This window comes from Asparagus officinalis, chromosome 1 (assembly GCF_001876935.1).
Source record: "Asparagus officinalis chromosome 1, Aspof.V1, whole genome shotgun sequence".
Taxonomy (NCBI): domain Eukaryota; kingdom Viridiplantae; phylum Streptophyta; class Magnoliopsida; order Asparagales; family Asparagaceae; genus Asparagus; species Asparagus officinalis.
The window spans coordinates 14,479,792-14,495,103 of NC_033794.1; the positions used below are offsets into that span (position 1 = coordinate 14,479,792).

The following is a 15,312-nucleotide window of genomic DNA, read 5'->3' on the forward strand; positions in this document are numbered from 1 at the left end:
TCCAACTGTAACTTCTAGTCCTCTATTAGCGAGCGTATGAAATGGTAACGTATATCGATGTGCTTCATTCTGACATGATATACTGGATTATTAGCAAGGTGTATAGCACTCGGGCTATCATAATAAAAAAACTCAGTTCTTCCGCTTCAAACCTAACTCTTACAGGCACCTGGTCAACCAAATCATCTCCTTACTGGCTTCAGTCACTGCGACATACTCTGCCTCAGTTGTGAACAACGTTACTATCTTCTGCAGACGTGAGACCCAGCTCACTGCTGTCTACGCTAAAGTATAAACATACCCAGTGGTACTTCGTCTATTATCATGATCACCGGTAAAATCTGCATCCATGTATCCCCACAGTACTAATTCTTTTCTCCTAGAATATAGTGGTATATCCGTAGTCCCTCTCAAGTATCGTAATATCCACTTCACAAACTCCTAATGCTGCTTTCCTGGATTACTTGTAAACCTGCTCATAACTATCATTGTATGGGCGATATCCAGCCTCGTGCAAACCATCGCGTACATAAAACTACCAATGGCTGATGAATATGGCACTCTGCTCATGTGCTCCTTCTCTGTATCTGTCTTGGATGATTGCTCCTCAGATAACCTGAATTGACTTCCAAGGGGCGTGCCAACGGGCTTAGCATTCTTCATGTTGAATCTCTGAAGTACCTTCTCGATGTATTCAGCCTGACTCAACCTCAACGTCCCTTCAGTCATATCCCGACTGATTCACATCCTAAGAATTTGCTTTGCTGCACCCAGATCCTTCATAGCAAACTTCTTCGTCAACTGCTTTTTCAATTTGTTTATCTCCTCTAAACGCGATCATGCAACTAACATGTCATCAACATATAATAATAACACGATATAGCTAAACTCGAACCTCTTGAAGTAGCAATAAGGATCTGAATTGCATTTTCTATAGCCATTGCTCTGCATGAAGTTATCAAACTTCTTGTACCACTGTCTTGGAGCCTGTTTCAAATCGTGCAAGCTCTTTTTGAGCCTACACATCATCTCTTCCTTTCCTTCTTTAATGAAACCAACATGTTGCTTCATGTAGATTTTTTCATCCAAGTCTCCATGAAGAAAGATAGTATTCACATCTAACTGCTCAAGATAGAGATTTTTAGCAACTACTAAGCTTAACACCACCCTGATGATTGTAAGCTTCACGACGGGGGAAAATATCTTCGTATAATCTACTCTTTCCCGCTCTTGGAACCCTTTTACAACTAATCTGGTCTTGTACCTTTTGCTTCCATCACTCTCCTGCTTGACCTGATAGACCCACTTGTTATGTAAGGTTTTCTTTTGTGCATGTAGCTGGGCTAACTCTCATGTCTCATTCGAGTGGAGAGAATTCATCTCTTCTTGCATCTCTTCTTGCATTGTATGCTCCCACTGCTGAGATTCACTAACTTGCATTCCCTCCTCACAACACTCTGGTTCACCGCTATCTGTCAAAAGCAAGTAATCTAGTACGAAAGATATCTGAGATTTGGTTTGGCACCATGGATGTCATTCTAAGCTCCTCGCCCTGGGTAGTCATCTCTGCACTTAGAGTCATCTCTGTTCTTCGGTCAGAATTGACATTATCTCCCCTAACTGGAAGTTCCTCCAAATCCATGTACTCGGATCTACCTGCATCCTTAGTGCCACTCCCACTGCTTTGGCTATTCCTATCATTTTTCCTGTCCTTGTACATCACCTCCTCATTAAGTATGACGTCTCTGCTTCTGATGATTTTCCTATTCTTCTCATTCCACAGACGATACATGAACTCATCAATGTCGTATACAATGAATGTATATTTCTATGACTTAGCTTCTAACTTGTTCCTGACATGGTTACTGATATGAACATATGTCACACAGCCAAATACTCGCAAGTGTGAGAGATTTACTGTCTTGCCACTCTAAACCTCTTCTGGAATCTTAAAGTTCAATGAAACCGATGGCCCATGATTAATCAAATAAGCTGTTGTATGCACCACGTCCGTCCAAAATATCTTAGATAGACCTGCATGTAAGCGCATGCTCCTCGTACGCTCTGTCAATATCTTATTTATCCTCTTTGCAACGCTATTCTGTTGCGGTGTCCTTGGAGTAGTCCTCTCCAAACGAATCTCATTCAGAGCACATAACTTCTTGAACTCTTCCAGCTCGTATTCTCCATCATTGTCCGATCTCAGATACTTCACCTTCAGATCTGTCTCATTCTTTACCATGAATTTTCACTTCTTGAAGATCTCAAACACCTATAACTTGTGCTTCATGAAGTATACTCACACCTTCCTCGAGTGATCATCGATAAAGGTGATATAGTATGCCAAATCGCCAAGAGAAGATACGCTAACTAGACCCCAAATATCTGTATGAATAAGCTCTAGTTTCTGAGCTTTAGGTGGTCTTCCACTCTTTTGAAAGCTGACCCTCTTTTGCTTCCCGTAGATGCAATCCTCACAAACACCAACTTTAACTGAATCGATGCCAGATAGCTTTCCTTGAGAGTGTAGAATTTTCATTCCTTTCTCATTCATGTATCCCTACATATTGTGTCACAGATATGTACTCTCCTTACCAGCTGCAATTGTGAGGGTGTCACTCGCATGTGAAGTAAGGTAGAGAGTTCCTGGTTTTTTATCACGGGCAACCACCATAGTACAGTTGGAGATCTTCCACGAATCCTTAGTGAATGTTAAAATTTAGCCTTCCGTTCTAAGCTGGCCAACCAAAACAAAATTCCTTTTCAGCTTCGGTATATGTTTGACATTCTTCAGATTCCATTTAGAGCCATTCATCTGAATTTGCACATCGCATTTTTCACCAATATTGTAAGGCTCGTTGTCCCCCAAGTAAACTTTTCCAAAGTCTCATGCTACATAGTTCTGAAGAAGCTTCCTATTAGTAGTGGCGTGGAATGAGGCTCTTGAATCAATAACCTATAAATCGGAATTACTGTTCATAGCAAGGATCAAGACATCTTGCACGATATGAGCCTCCTGCTCATTCGCATCCTTCTTTGGTGCTTTGCAGACTGAAGACATATGACCCTTCTGGCCACAGTTCAAACACTTCCCTTTGATAGGCCTCATCTTCGAGTTCAACCTCTTCTTCTTCGACTTCAACCGATTCCTGTTCTAGTTACCCTTCTTCTGGCTTCGGCCTCTCTGCTCGAGATTTAGGGCTGAGCCTGAACCTTCTGATGGACGATTTCCTTCTAACCTCCTCGGATAGAATCATGCTAACAACCTCGCTCAGTTTTAACTTCTCCTTCCCTGCCGAGTTGCTAATTGAGGTCACGCAACCTGCCCAACTATCTGGTAGCTGCAATAGAATCAATAGGGCCTGCACTTCGTCATCAAACGTGATGTCGATGGAGATAAGTTGATCAACGATCGTGTTAAACTCGCTGAGATGCAACGTGAAGGAGTATCCTTCTGCTATATTGAGGTTGAAGAGTGTCTTGACGAGATGCACATTGTTTTGCGGTTGACGGTTGCTCGTACATCTTCGCAAGCGCTTCTATAAGCCCCACCGTCGTTTTCTCCTTCAATATATTGTGGGTGACTGATTTGGCGAGCGACAACCGAATCTATCCTAGAGCCTTCCGATCTAGTATTTTCCAATCCTCGTCTGATTTCTCCTTCTTTTTTCCCTTGGTTTTGCCCATCAAGGGACGATAAAGATCATTCTGGTACAGATAGTCCTCCATATGCGATTTTCAGTGGGCGAAGTCTGATCCGTCAAACTTTTTAATCTTCGATTTGCTTTCTTCTGCCATAACTATAGCACAAATCTTTACCGAATGAAGCTCTGATACCAGTTGTTGGGGTTGAAACAACACGACAACCTCCAGATCTTGTGTTGAAAGTAGGCAAGTAAGATATCACAGCAAATAAAAGAAAGCTTACAGGAAAGAATAAAACAACGAGAGAACACCAGATTTAACAAGGTTCGGGAAACGTGCCTACGTCCTCGAGAGCCACACCAGGAAATTTCTTTTAATATTGATGAAGATTACAATGCCTACAAACGACCACTCTCTCTCTCTAAGATCTCTGATCTCAAAGTGTTTTCAAAACCCTCATCTTTTCGTGTACAATCCCTCAAAAGAACGCCCAAATATATATGTACAAACTCTAGCTCAAACAAGAGTCCAACCCGAACTAGGAAAGTGCCTGACCCGACATTAGTCGACTGATGCACATGCATCAGTCGACTGGCCAGAACTGTGTTTTCTACAGGGTTGCTCGTGCACGAATCAGTCGACTGGTTGCCTTGTGTCGTTCGACTTACCAGAGTGTGATTTCCAACTTTGTTTCCTACAGTCGCGTCAGTTGACTGGGGTTCTTCCATCAGTCGACTGCTGTTTGGGTTTTCTGCCACTTGTTGATTTTTGATTCCAGGTTTTCGGTCTACACATCCAAGACCAACAGGTAATAATAATGATATAGCAGCGATGGAGATGACAGCTTTTGGCTGTGACAAAGGAGGAGACAAAGCATTGACTAATTATAGAGGCAAACTTAATTAGGTTCAACAAGTTTAATACTTTGTTGTTCTACTTTTGGTTTAGTTATCTGACATTTTTCATGAGATTGGCATTAGAAAACTATATAATCTGTTGTTTATGTTCGTCCTAATTTATTCGTATGCAAGATGCATGTTAATGTATTTTAGTATGAGAATAAGTCAAGCTTTGCTATAATTAATAAATTTTATATTTATTTATTTATATAGGTTGGACCTGAATTAAACAAGATAAAATTTAGCTGAAAAGTGAGAACATACCCAAGTATGCTAGAAGTATAATATGGGACAAATTTTCAAAACCATCCCATTTTGAATTTTTCTCAAAAAAAGACCCCTTGCAACCTTAATTTTAAAAACAGACCTAGTTGGATGAAACTGGGTTTGTTTTTGAATTTTTTTTTTCCAAACTTCACGGGAGTTGAACTCCTGTGAAGTTTTTTCTCATAACAAAACTTCATGGGAGTTCAACTCCCGTGAAGTTTGGATTTTTTTTTTTCAAAAACCGACCCAGTTTCAACCAACTGGGTTGGTTTTTGAAATTAAGGTTGAAATGAGTCGTTTTTTAAAAATAAATTTCAAAAGCGGATGATTTTGAAAATTTATCCGTATAATATGCATTTACAATGAGGCTTTTTCAATTCTCATTGTAATCCAGTTTACTAGTATTAAGGCTGCATGTTGTTGCGGGCATTGTTTATTGAGATATATCTGTTGACAAATTAATAATATGGGGTTTGAATATAATTATATTAATAAAAGCTCCAGCGACAATTTTTTACTATTATTTACAGAGTGAGTCTTCAAATCAGCTAAAAAATCAGTTAGCAAGTATTATCAATATTTTCAATAGAGTCAAAAAAATTTATATAAGTGAAATGTTTGATAAAGGTTAAAATCATCATCTACTAGGAGAGAGGAAGGAAGAACAAGAAGATACAAATAATATTTTAAAGGTAAAAAAATTTTACCTTCGGTCGAACAAGGACAATGAGGAAAATATTTTTTTACTGTAGCATGAATAGTGCATTAAATTTCAGCATGAACAGTTTTTTAGATTCAAAATTGCTTTGTTGCTAAAAGAGGGTTTAATATTCTGAAGTATATTTTAGCAAGAATAGTATTTACTATAGTATGAAGAATGATTTTAAGGTTTTGCATTGGAGTTAAAATAAACGTAGTATATAGATAACGTTCTTGTTGTTTGTTTTTCAAAAACACCATCAAGAATAAAAATGATATTTACATATTTTTCCTATAAAAAAAGAACAAAAATATTAGGATTAATTTCACATAACAGCCCTGAACTTTGGGGATTCTCATATAATCCATGTGAACTTTGTTTATCTCACATAACCCTCTTGAAATTTGGAGTATCTCACACACCTTCCTAAACTTTGAGCATTTCTCACCCGACCTTGTAACTTTTAATTTGTACCGAATGAAACTTTCTTGAGAGAAAAAAACTCAAAATTTAGAGGAAGGGGTACGTGGTCTATGACTTCTAGTTATTACAAAATACAATTTCTTTTTTTTTTTTGCGGGGGATGGGGGTGGGGGTCATGCGACACCCGTAGGCTAAGTTAGACAAACAAAGTTCAAGGGGCTTACATTAAACGCCCTAAACATTTAGGAATGTTATGTGAAATTAATCCAAAATATGTATTGCTTTCTCCATCGAAGAAATTTCTATATAGACCCATTCCTAATTTTATTCAAAATTTCTACCCACTCCCATTTTATTTAGAGAAATCGACCCAGTTTCAGTCACGTCAGTCGTCAGCAGTGTGGCAAAAAACTAGGTTGATTTTAAGAAAACGCATGTTCTTAATTAGGAGGCGGTTGCAACCGCCTAATTAGTAGCATTTAACAGGTTCGGGGTTGGGGCGACTGCCGTATTAATTAGATATGACTTCTAATTAGTCGGGGATTGCCAAACCCGAGGAAAGTGATTTGACCCACCACTAGCGAAAGGCCGAATCAAGAATCTAGATTCCCAAAAACGGATGATATAGATATATCACTGTAGAGAATTCCAGAACGTCCACTATGACAACGAACTACGTTGACTTCGGTCGAGAGCTATGCCTCATCACTTCCGTCGACGCACTTTGACACGCTTTCGTTTGTTCTGTACGTTACTACCATACCTGCATTAAAACAATCAATCAAAACCCTTGATTTGGTTAATCAGAGAGAGAGAGAGAAGAGAGAGAGAGAGATCGAAGGAGAGGACAGAGAGAGAGGAGAAGAAAACCTAGGTTGCTTTAGGAGAAGAAGAGGGCAGCACGAAGCCCACCATAATCGAGATTGGATCTCTAAAACCCTAATTTGGGATCGTTACCAACAAGAAGGAAAAGGAAGAGAAGAATACGAAAAACGAAGGAAGACAGATTATTGTGGAGCCAATAAAAGAGAGATGGGGATATTCTGTTGGGGTTGGTAGATCTCTAAAAATTTGGACAAATAACAAAAGAGAGACGGGTGGCGGAATCACTTCTAAATTGTTGGGGTTGGGGATCCCGACTAATTAGAAGTCATATCTAATTAGTCGGGATCCCCTACCCGTCGACTGATTAGAGGCGACTTCTAATTAGTCAGGGATACCAACCTTGATTAATTAAGAAAATATATATTTTTTATGTTTTTTTCTAGCCACACTGCTGCCGAAACTGGGGAGAAGTGGCTTGAAATTTGTGAATAAAATTATGAATGGGCCTATACTGAAAATTCCTCCTTTCTCTAATCCCGCAAAAGCTTCACTCTATCAAGACCCTGGAACTTTTACTATTGCCGAGGTGTCGTCGTCATCGTCTTCTTCATCTCAGTCCACTATTCCTCCTCCTCCTCCAGAAAACCCCATCGTGGTGCATTTTAAAACCCTAAAAATTGATTCTTTTACGTTTTTTTCCAATTTAGTCCTTGACAATCTTCACTTCCAGTTGGGATGTGGTGCGGCGGCGGCGGATTACTTGGCGACGGTGGCGGGGTTCCCGAAGGTCGATGATAAGATCAGAAGCACGAACTCGGGGGTCTCTTTGTAAATTTTTGTCACAATTTTTTGTTAAATTAAAATGAAAGTTGATCCATTTGTTGAAATTAGATGATAATTTATTTTCTGTGATATATTCAGGTTGAAGGAGGTGGAAATGTGGGCAACGCTTTGACTTGTGCCGCTCGGTTGGGCCTTAGACCTAGGATTATTTCAAAGGTTCGATCTTTTTCCTGAATTTTTTGGAGGGAAAAAAAGTATTTGTGACTATCTAATTTTTGTTCTTAGGTTGCTAATGATTTTCAAAGGGAGGAATGGTGGTAAGCTTTCCCCCCATTTCACTCAACCTTATAAAATTTTGCAGCTTTTTTATTTGAAATAATGAATGGGAGAATACCAAATATCACCTCTTTCGTTTGTTTTCTGCCATAAGTTACTCCATATTTTTTTTTCTTTTTTTTTGTGTGTGTTGGGGGGGGGTATCACCTTTTTCGTTTGTTTTTTGACATAAGTTCTCTATATTTCTAGGTATCAGAGGGGGGAAATTCACCATTTACCTATATAATTGTTGACAATCAGATGTAAGAGCTTTTTGTTTCATCATCAAGTTAGATATGTATTTTAGTCTATCATACCGTTTTTACTAATTATAATCTGATTCCATGTGGTTATTAAAATAATTGATCTTGTCCCCTTCCCTTGTAGATAAAATAGCTTTATAATGCAAATAATAATCAAATGACCATAGGAAATAACCAGCATGACGCCAATATTTTTAACGTGGAAAACCCTTCAATTGAAGGTAAAAAACCATGGGATTTGGTTCAGAAAAATCTTACGCTATGAATATGATGGGTATACAAAATTTTCTCTCTAGATACTTGGCTAGAGGTACACCAGTAACAAACGAGATAGAACAAACGAGATAGAAAAGATGACTTCTTCACTAGAGAATGAATAAAAAATAGACCATCTCCTTTTTTTATTTTTCTCTTCCTACCACTCAAACTCTCTTGATTTGGGCTTCTTTTATTTTGTTGCTCATTAGCTTGCACTGTCTTGAACTGATAAATTTTAGAGCTATTTATAAGAGGTGACGTTAGTGTAAACAAGACACTATTCCGCTTCTTAATGTGATCTATACACTAGAGCTAGCTCATTATTTTTGAAAAAAATTCTCCATGGGCTGCATCAATCAATCATCGACTCAAAGAAAAATGTCCCTCTAAAAATAAAAGGGACCCACACAATAATTCTCCCCCTTCCGGCTATTTAGAGAGGTCCGTTTTCTGCTAGCTATGCACAAAGGTCAAATTTGTCCCTGGGAATGGCCTTTGTCATGGTATACGATATAAAAAGACTGTACCAGCTACTTCTCAACCCAATTGTGTCATAGAGAAGATGAATCACACCATCATGGAGAGTCTGAAGCATGCTAAAGATGGCAAAACTTCTCAAAGTATTGTGGGAGAAGCAGCTCGCACAGTGTGCTACTTGATCAACTGATGTCCATCGGTTCCTTTATCATTCAATAATCCAAAAAGGGTATGGACAAAGAAAAATGTCTTCGACTCTCATCTAAAGCTGTTTGGATGCAAAGCATTTGCACATGTTTCAAAGGAGCATAGATTGAAGCTTAATGAAAAGGCTATTCCATGCGTCTTTATTGGCTATGGAAATGAAGAATTCGGGTACAAGTTATGAGATCCTATAAAGAAGAAAGTTAAACACTCGACGAGAAGTCAGATGGTGAGCTTGATGGAGATTTCAATACCATGACAGTCCCTTCCCTACTAAAGGATGTTACGGCAGGGGGAGATGTGCACAACCACGTGCAAGACATATTAGAGATGGACAACATTGATGATGTTGTGAGCGATGGTGACCAAGGAGAAGCTGATGAACATGAAGATCTGGTTCTCAAGAAGGTGAAGGACCTCAGCTCAGAAGGTCCGAGAGAGTCTGTCAACTGTCTACAAGGTATCCTTCTATTGAATACATTTTAGTTATAATGATGGGAAGTCTGTGTGTTTTCAGGGGCTCAATCTCATAGAGGCAATGACAGCTGGATCCAAGAGATGCACGAAGAAATGAATTCCTTACATAAGAATAATACTTATAAGTTGGTGAGACTTCCTAAGGGTAAAAGAATACTGCTGAATAAGTGGGTCTTCAAACTAAAAAAGACAGAAAAAACGCTAAAGTATAAAGCACGGTTGGTCGTCAAAAACTTTCGTGAGAAAAAAGGGTCGACTTTGACGAAAATTTCTCTCCAATTGTGAGGATGACATTTATCAGGACGATTCTGGGTCTAGCAGCGAGCTAAGATCTCGAGTTAGAGTAACTCGATGTGCAGATCGCATTCCTCCATGGTGATTTAGAGGAGGTGATTTACATAATGTAACCGGAGGGATTCAAGGTAAAAGGTAAAGAGAATATGGTCAGTAAGCTAAAAAAGAACTTTTATGGGTTCAAACAGGCACCACGACAGTGATATAAGAAGTTTTGACTCATTTATGATGATGGGTACACGTGTACAGCTGCAGATTCTTGTGTCTACATCCGAAAGTTCTCAGAAGTTAACTTCATCATTCTTTTACTTTATGTTGATGATATACTCATAGTTGGACATGATGCAAAGATGATTCGTGTAAAGATTTAGGGCCAACATGCTAAATACTAGACATACAAATTATTTAGGATAGGAAAGCAAATAAATTATGACTATCTGAGGAGAAGTGTGTTGAACAGGGGCTTGAACTATTCAAAAAGAAAGGTGCTAAGCCTGTTAGCATGCCTCTTGCAAAGCACTTTAAACTTAACAAGAGAGATTGTCCAACTACTGAAGAAGCAAAGAAAGCAATGACGGATGTTCCATACTTCTCAATGGTTAGGAATATGATGTATGCTATGATATGCACACAACTGGATATTGCTTATGCAGTTGGTGTTATAAGCAGATATTTGTTACCCTGAAAAAGAACACTGGAAAGTAGTGAAGTGGATTCTTTGTTATTTGAAGGGCAGTTCAAGGTTGTGCTTGATATTTGACAGTTCAAACTAATTCTGGAAGGCTATACAGATGCAGACATTGCAGGTGATCTCGATAACAGAAAGTCTACATCTAGATATTTATTTATTTTTGCAGGGGGAGCTGAATCTTAGCAATCCAAATTGCAAAAGTGTATTTCTTTATCCACAACGGAAGCAAGAGTATATCACAACTACAGAGTAGGGAAAAAATGCTGTGGTCCTGTGGATGAAAAGATTTCTCTAGGAATTGGGTTTGAAGCAGGATGAGTATATCGTGCATTGTGACAGTCAAAGCACTATTGATCTCAACAAGAACAGTATATATCATTCCCAAACGAAGCACATTGATGTGAGATACCACTGGTTGTGAGATGTAACAGAAGAGAAGCATATACTACCGGAGAAGATTCATACCGGTAGGAGTCCTGCCGATGTGATGACAAAGGCTATTTCCAAGGACAAGCTTGACATTTACTTAAAGGTATTAGAGATGGACCTCTCCAAATAGTCAGGCGAGGGAGAATTGTTGTGTGAGCCTATCTATTTTTAGAGGGACACATTTTTTCTTTGAGTTGGTGATTGATTGATGCAACTCATAGAGAATTTTTTTTAAAGATGGTGAGCTAGCCTTAGTGTATAGCACACCTTAAGAAGCATAATAATGTCATGTTCTCTCTAATATTACCTTCTATAAATAGTTCTGAAATTCATCGGTTCAAGGAAGTGCAAACTAGTGAGCAACAAAGTAAAAAAAAAAAAGCTCAAATCATAGAGAATTTGAGTGGCAGGGAGAGGAAAAAAGAACAAAAAAAGAGAGTCTTTTTTATGTTCCTTCTCTAATGGAGGAGAAGTCCTCTTTTCCATCCTGTTTGTTGCTGGTGTACCTCTAGCCAAGTATCTAGAGAGGAAACTTTGTATACTCATTATATTCATAGCAGAAGATTTTTCTAGACTAGGTCATTTAGTTTTAACCTAAGGGTTTTCCACGTTAAAAATACTAGTGTCCAGCTAATTATTTTCTGTGATTATTTGCCCTATAAATCCATTTTATCTACAAGGGAAGAGGAAAAGATCAATCAATCACCCCGTTTTCCCCAACAAATATTAAATATCACCTTTTTCGTTTGTTTTTTGACATAAGTTCTCTATATTTCTAGGTATCAGAGGGGGGAAATTCACCATTTACCTAAATAATTCTTGACAATCAGATGTAAGAGCGTTTTGTTTCATCTTCAAGTTCGACGTATTTTAGTCTATCATACTGTTTTTACTAATTATAATCTGATTCCATGTGTGGTTACTAAAATGATTTGACTTAACAAATACAATCTGGTGTTGGTAATAGGGAAATGATGATGCGAAAAGATGCAAAACCTCTTTAATCTCTGCCAGTTTTGCTTTTGTATATTGTTTATCTAATTTGCAAATCCTGTATAGCTAAAGCAATGCAAAGGAAGATGCTCTAGGTGCTTAAATAGTTGAAGTTTTTAAAATGATTTTCTAGAACGGAAACTTTTTGTTTAATTTATTGCTATATTTCCAAAAAAAACTTGTACTTATATACATACCTCTGGTTACCCTGCAATTGCACCAGATGACCTTTCGAAGTTGAAACTACTTTGGCATTAGATGGAGCAAAACTGGTATACTTTGATGGGAGATTACATGAGACTACTTTAGTTGTAGCGCAAGAGGTAATTGCCATTTAGTAAAATTATGCCAACAGTTAAATAATGCATCAGTGCTTGTTGTAATCTAAATTCTACAGGGAAACTCATAATGGGCAAACTTTGAAAATGCTTAGAAATCTACTTCGATGGCCAAAATTTCTCTGATTGAGGAATCACCTTAACTGTTTGACATGGCTGATCTAAGTTTAATGCTCTCAGTCATTTGTTCTCAGAGAAACAATCACATCCAATAGATTGTACTGTGTACTGAGAGTAAAATACTTTAGTTTTTGAAACACTTTAGTTTTTTAAACACTTGATTTTTTTTTTTTATTTTTTTTCTTTTCTAGATAATTGCTTGTTCCTAATTGTTTTCCCACTCAATTAACCTGTCCTTCTGGATTTCAGTGCAGGCAGCCCAGAGGAAAATACCTATTTTAATTGATTCTGAAAGAATAGGGAGGGTTTGGATGATCTTATTAGCAGTTAGCATCACATCATATCTTGTTTGCTCAGAAAAATTTCTGCAGGCAAGAAAGCTAGTAAACTCATGGATTCCATCTTGAGAATAATTTATTAGCTTGAGGTCCACTAGCTTGTTAAACCTTTTTGTTGGATTTATGCATATTAGTGGTACTGTGGTACTTTTTTACCTTTCCTTTAAACATGAAATAGTGTACTGATATTGTTAGAACTATGTCAAATCTCAGGTGGATGTTTATTTGCATACCCAAAAACTAAGGATTTTGATTTAAAATATGTTGTACATATTTAATATGCATATCGTGAGTGGTTCCTGATTCTGTCAATCTAACAAAAGATTATCATGCAGCAATGGACTGGCGCTCCATCCAATCCAAGTGCATTAGTATCCAGGCTTCTGAGATTGCCTAATCTCAGGCGTGTATCGGGACTTCTGGAGAGAAAGATTGTTTAATGCCTGAGAGAAGCATAGAAGGTCAGTGTAGTGTGACATAAATCGAGTATTAAAGTTTCAAGGGAAAGGTTGAGATATTGCTTACCTTGTCCATATATAGCTTAATTATCAGAATCCTCTTCAGTGCTCTCATAAGCTTCCAGATGAGGAGGAAACAGATGTAGAGAGCTTATTAAAGTCATTAAAGCAGCAAGTTGGTCCAAGTTGTGCTAGTCCAACGTGCATCTTATCCAAGGTACATGTCACTACTGTCAAATATCGCTTTTAGTCATTCCAACTCCTTAAATTTCCATGAGTCTAGAAGGAGAAACTTGAATGGAGGTCCCTTATGTATTGGCCAAATATCATCTTATGGAGTCCCTAATGTTACCTCTGTCATCAGCCCGTGTACTTTTTACACACTCTTGTTAACCTTATTGACATACAAGTGACGAGGCAGGAGAAGAATTTCACTATTTTTTGCTGCTTGGTCTCGCTCTCTCTCTTCTTGCTGTCCATAACCAGAAATTTGATTCAGTTGGGAAAATGAAGGGAGGTTTCTGGTCTAGGCAGCAAGAAGAAAGAGGGAGGGCATCCAGTCGACAAAAAATTTACTAAATTGTAAATTTTTTCCTACCATGTCACCGACACATCAACAAGATTTGACTAAAGTTTGTAGAAAAGACCTTGGCTGATGAGGAGACACCATTAAGGACCTTTAATGATGACTTTCATATATAAATGACCTAGATGATATTTGACCAATACGTGAAGGACCTCCACTGAAGTTTTGGCATTCTAAATATGTCCTCAATCCATTTCCTTATTCCAGTCAGAGTAGACGGAATTGGTGCAGTCAATGGGAGGCTTCCATTAAGAACAGCAGAGGCGATACCTCCTCCAGATATAATAGATGCTACCGGCGCTGGAGATGCTTTCATTGGAGCAGTTCTATAGGGTTCGTTTAAAACTTCACTTCATGTTTCTGGTGTATCACTGCTTCATGCTAGCATTAGGGTGATTCATAGTACCCTAGAATTTTCATCATATCTATTAATAAACCATGTAATATATTCTGCACTTCATATATTATTGATCTTTATTTGGCTTGTTTCAGCTTTATGTGTAGGCATGCCACATGAGAAGACGGTGCCTTTTGCCTCAACAGTAGTAGGAGCCTTCTCTTGTCTCTAATTTTCATATTTGGTTGCTGAATTTTTTTCACATTGGATCAGTAACAGAGTTTTATCTTTTTAACATTTCATCTAGCTAATTCACGGGTTCCTATGGTTGCAGGCATCTGCCAGTTGCAGAGCTTTGGGTGCTCGGAGTCGTCTACCTTGGCGAACAGATGCATGCCTTGCTCCATTCTGGCTATGATAGATTCACCGTGCATGGTGAAGCACGGGTTACTATCAAAACTGATTAATTTGGTTGCTCCCAGTTGATGTTAAGTCTTAGCATTGAACATAAGTAGAACATTCTCTGTATGATGGAATTGTTGCATTCTATGTGTTATTATATAGATTCCTATGAGAAGAATATTAGGATATGTACAGTAAAGGGTGTTATTTCCTATTATGAAAAAATGTTGTTCTATTTGTATTGTACGGTTTTTATTTTCATTATCGAAAATAATCAATAACAAACTACTTGAACTCGTTGGCTTATTCTATTGTAGATGAATACTATCTTGTCTGTCTCATTTAATCAATTTTTTAACTGATGACTGCATCCTCTTATATCTTTTGAGTTTTGGTGTGTAGGGGATCAGTCAGGTGTTCTGTATAGAAATTACTGAGCTGATGAAAAATCGGAGAAGTTAAACTGTTGTGCTATATTATGGGCAGTCTGATACAAAACTTTGCTCTATATGTTTTCTGTCATATATTCTTGGTAACTCTCCTGACCCTACCTTTTTCTGATTGTTTCCAGGATTTTGAAAGCTGGGATTATACGCTCTCTTGCATGTTGACGTCTATACAAGTCATAGGTTTATTGAGTTGACAAGGTAATTGATTCTTCGTCTTTTGAAGCTGGTGAAAAAATTTAAACCTATTGCATGCTTAGGGTAAAGAATTTTCCTTGTTTTTGTGGCTAGATCGACCTTACGTGAATGACATAATTAGTTTGTATGACTGTTGCCTCACTGGT

The 15,312-nt window shown here is 38.0% G+C and overlaps 1 protein-coding gene and 1 pseudogene across 1 annotated transcript; both read left to right on the forward strand.

Annotated features, from left to right (window-relative positions):
• Nucleotides 7,230–12,772, forward strand: LOC109851149. The gene is made up of 6 exons (XM_020421215.1): nucleotides 7,230–7,414; nucleotides 7,490–7,579; nucleotides 7,681–7,758; nucleotides 7,828–7,859; nucleotides 11,730–11,782; nucleotides 12,651–12,772. The coding sequence occupies exons 1-5, from the start codon at nucleotides 7,256–7,258 to the stop codon at nucleotides 11,764–11,766; spliced, it is 396 nt and encodes a 131-aa protein (XP_020276804.1). The 5' UTR covers nucleotides 7,230–7,255; the 3' UTR covers nucleotides 11,767–11,782; nucleotides 12,651–12,772.
• LOC109830935 lies at nucleotides 13,069–14,828 on the forward strand (annotated as a pseudogene).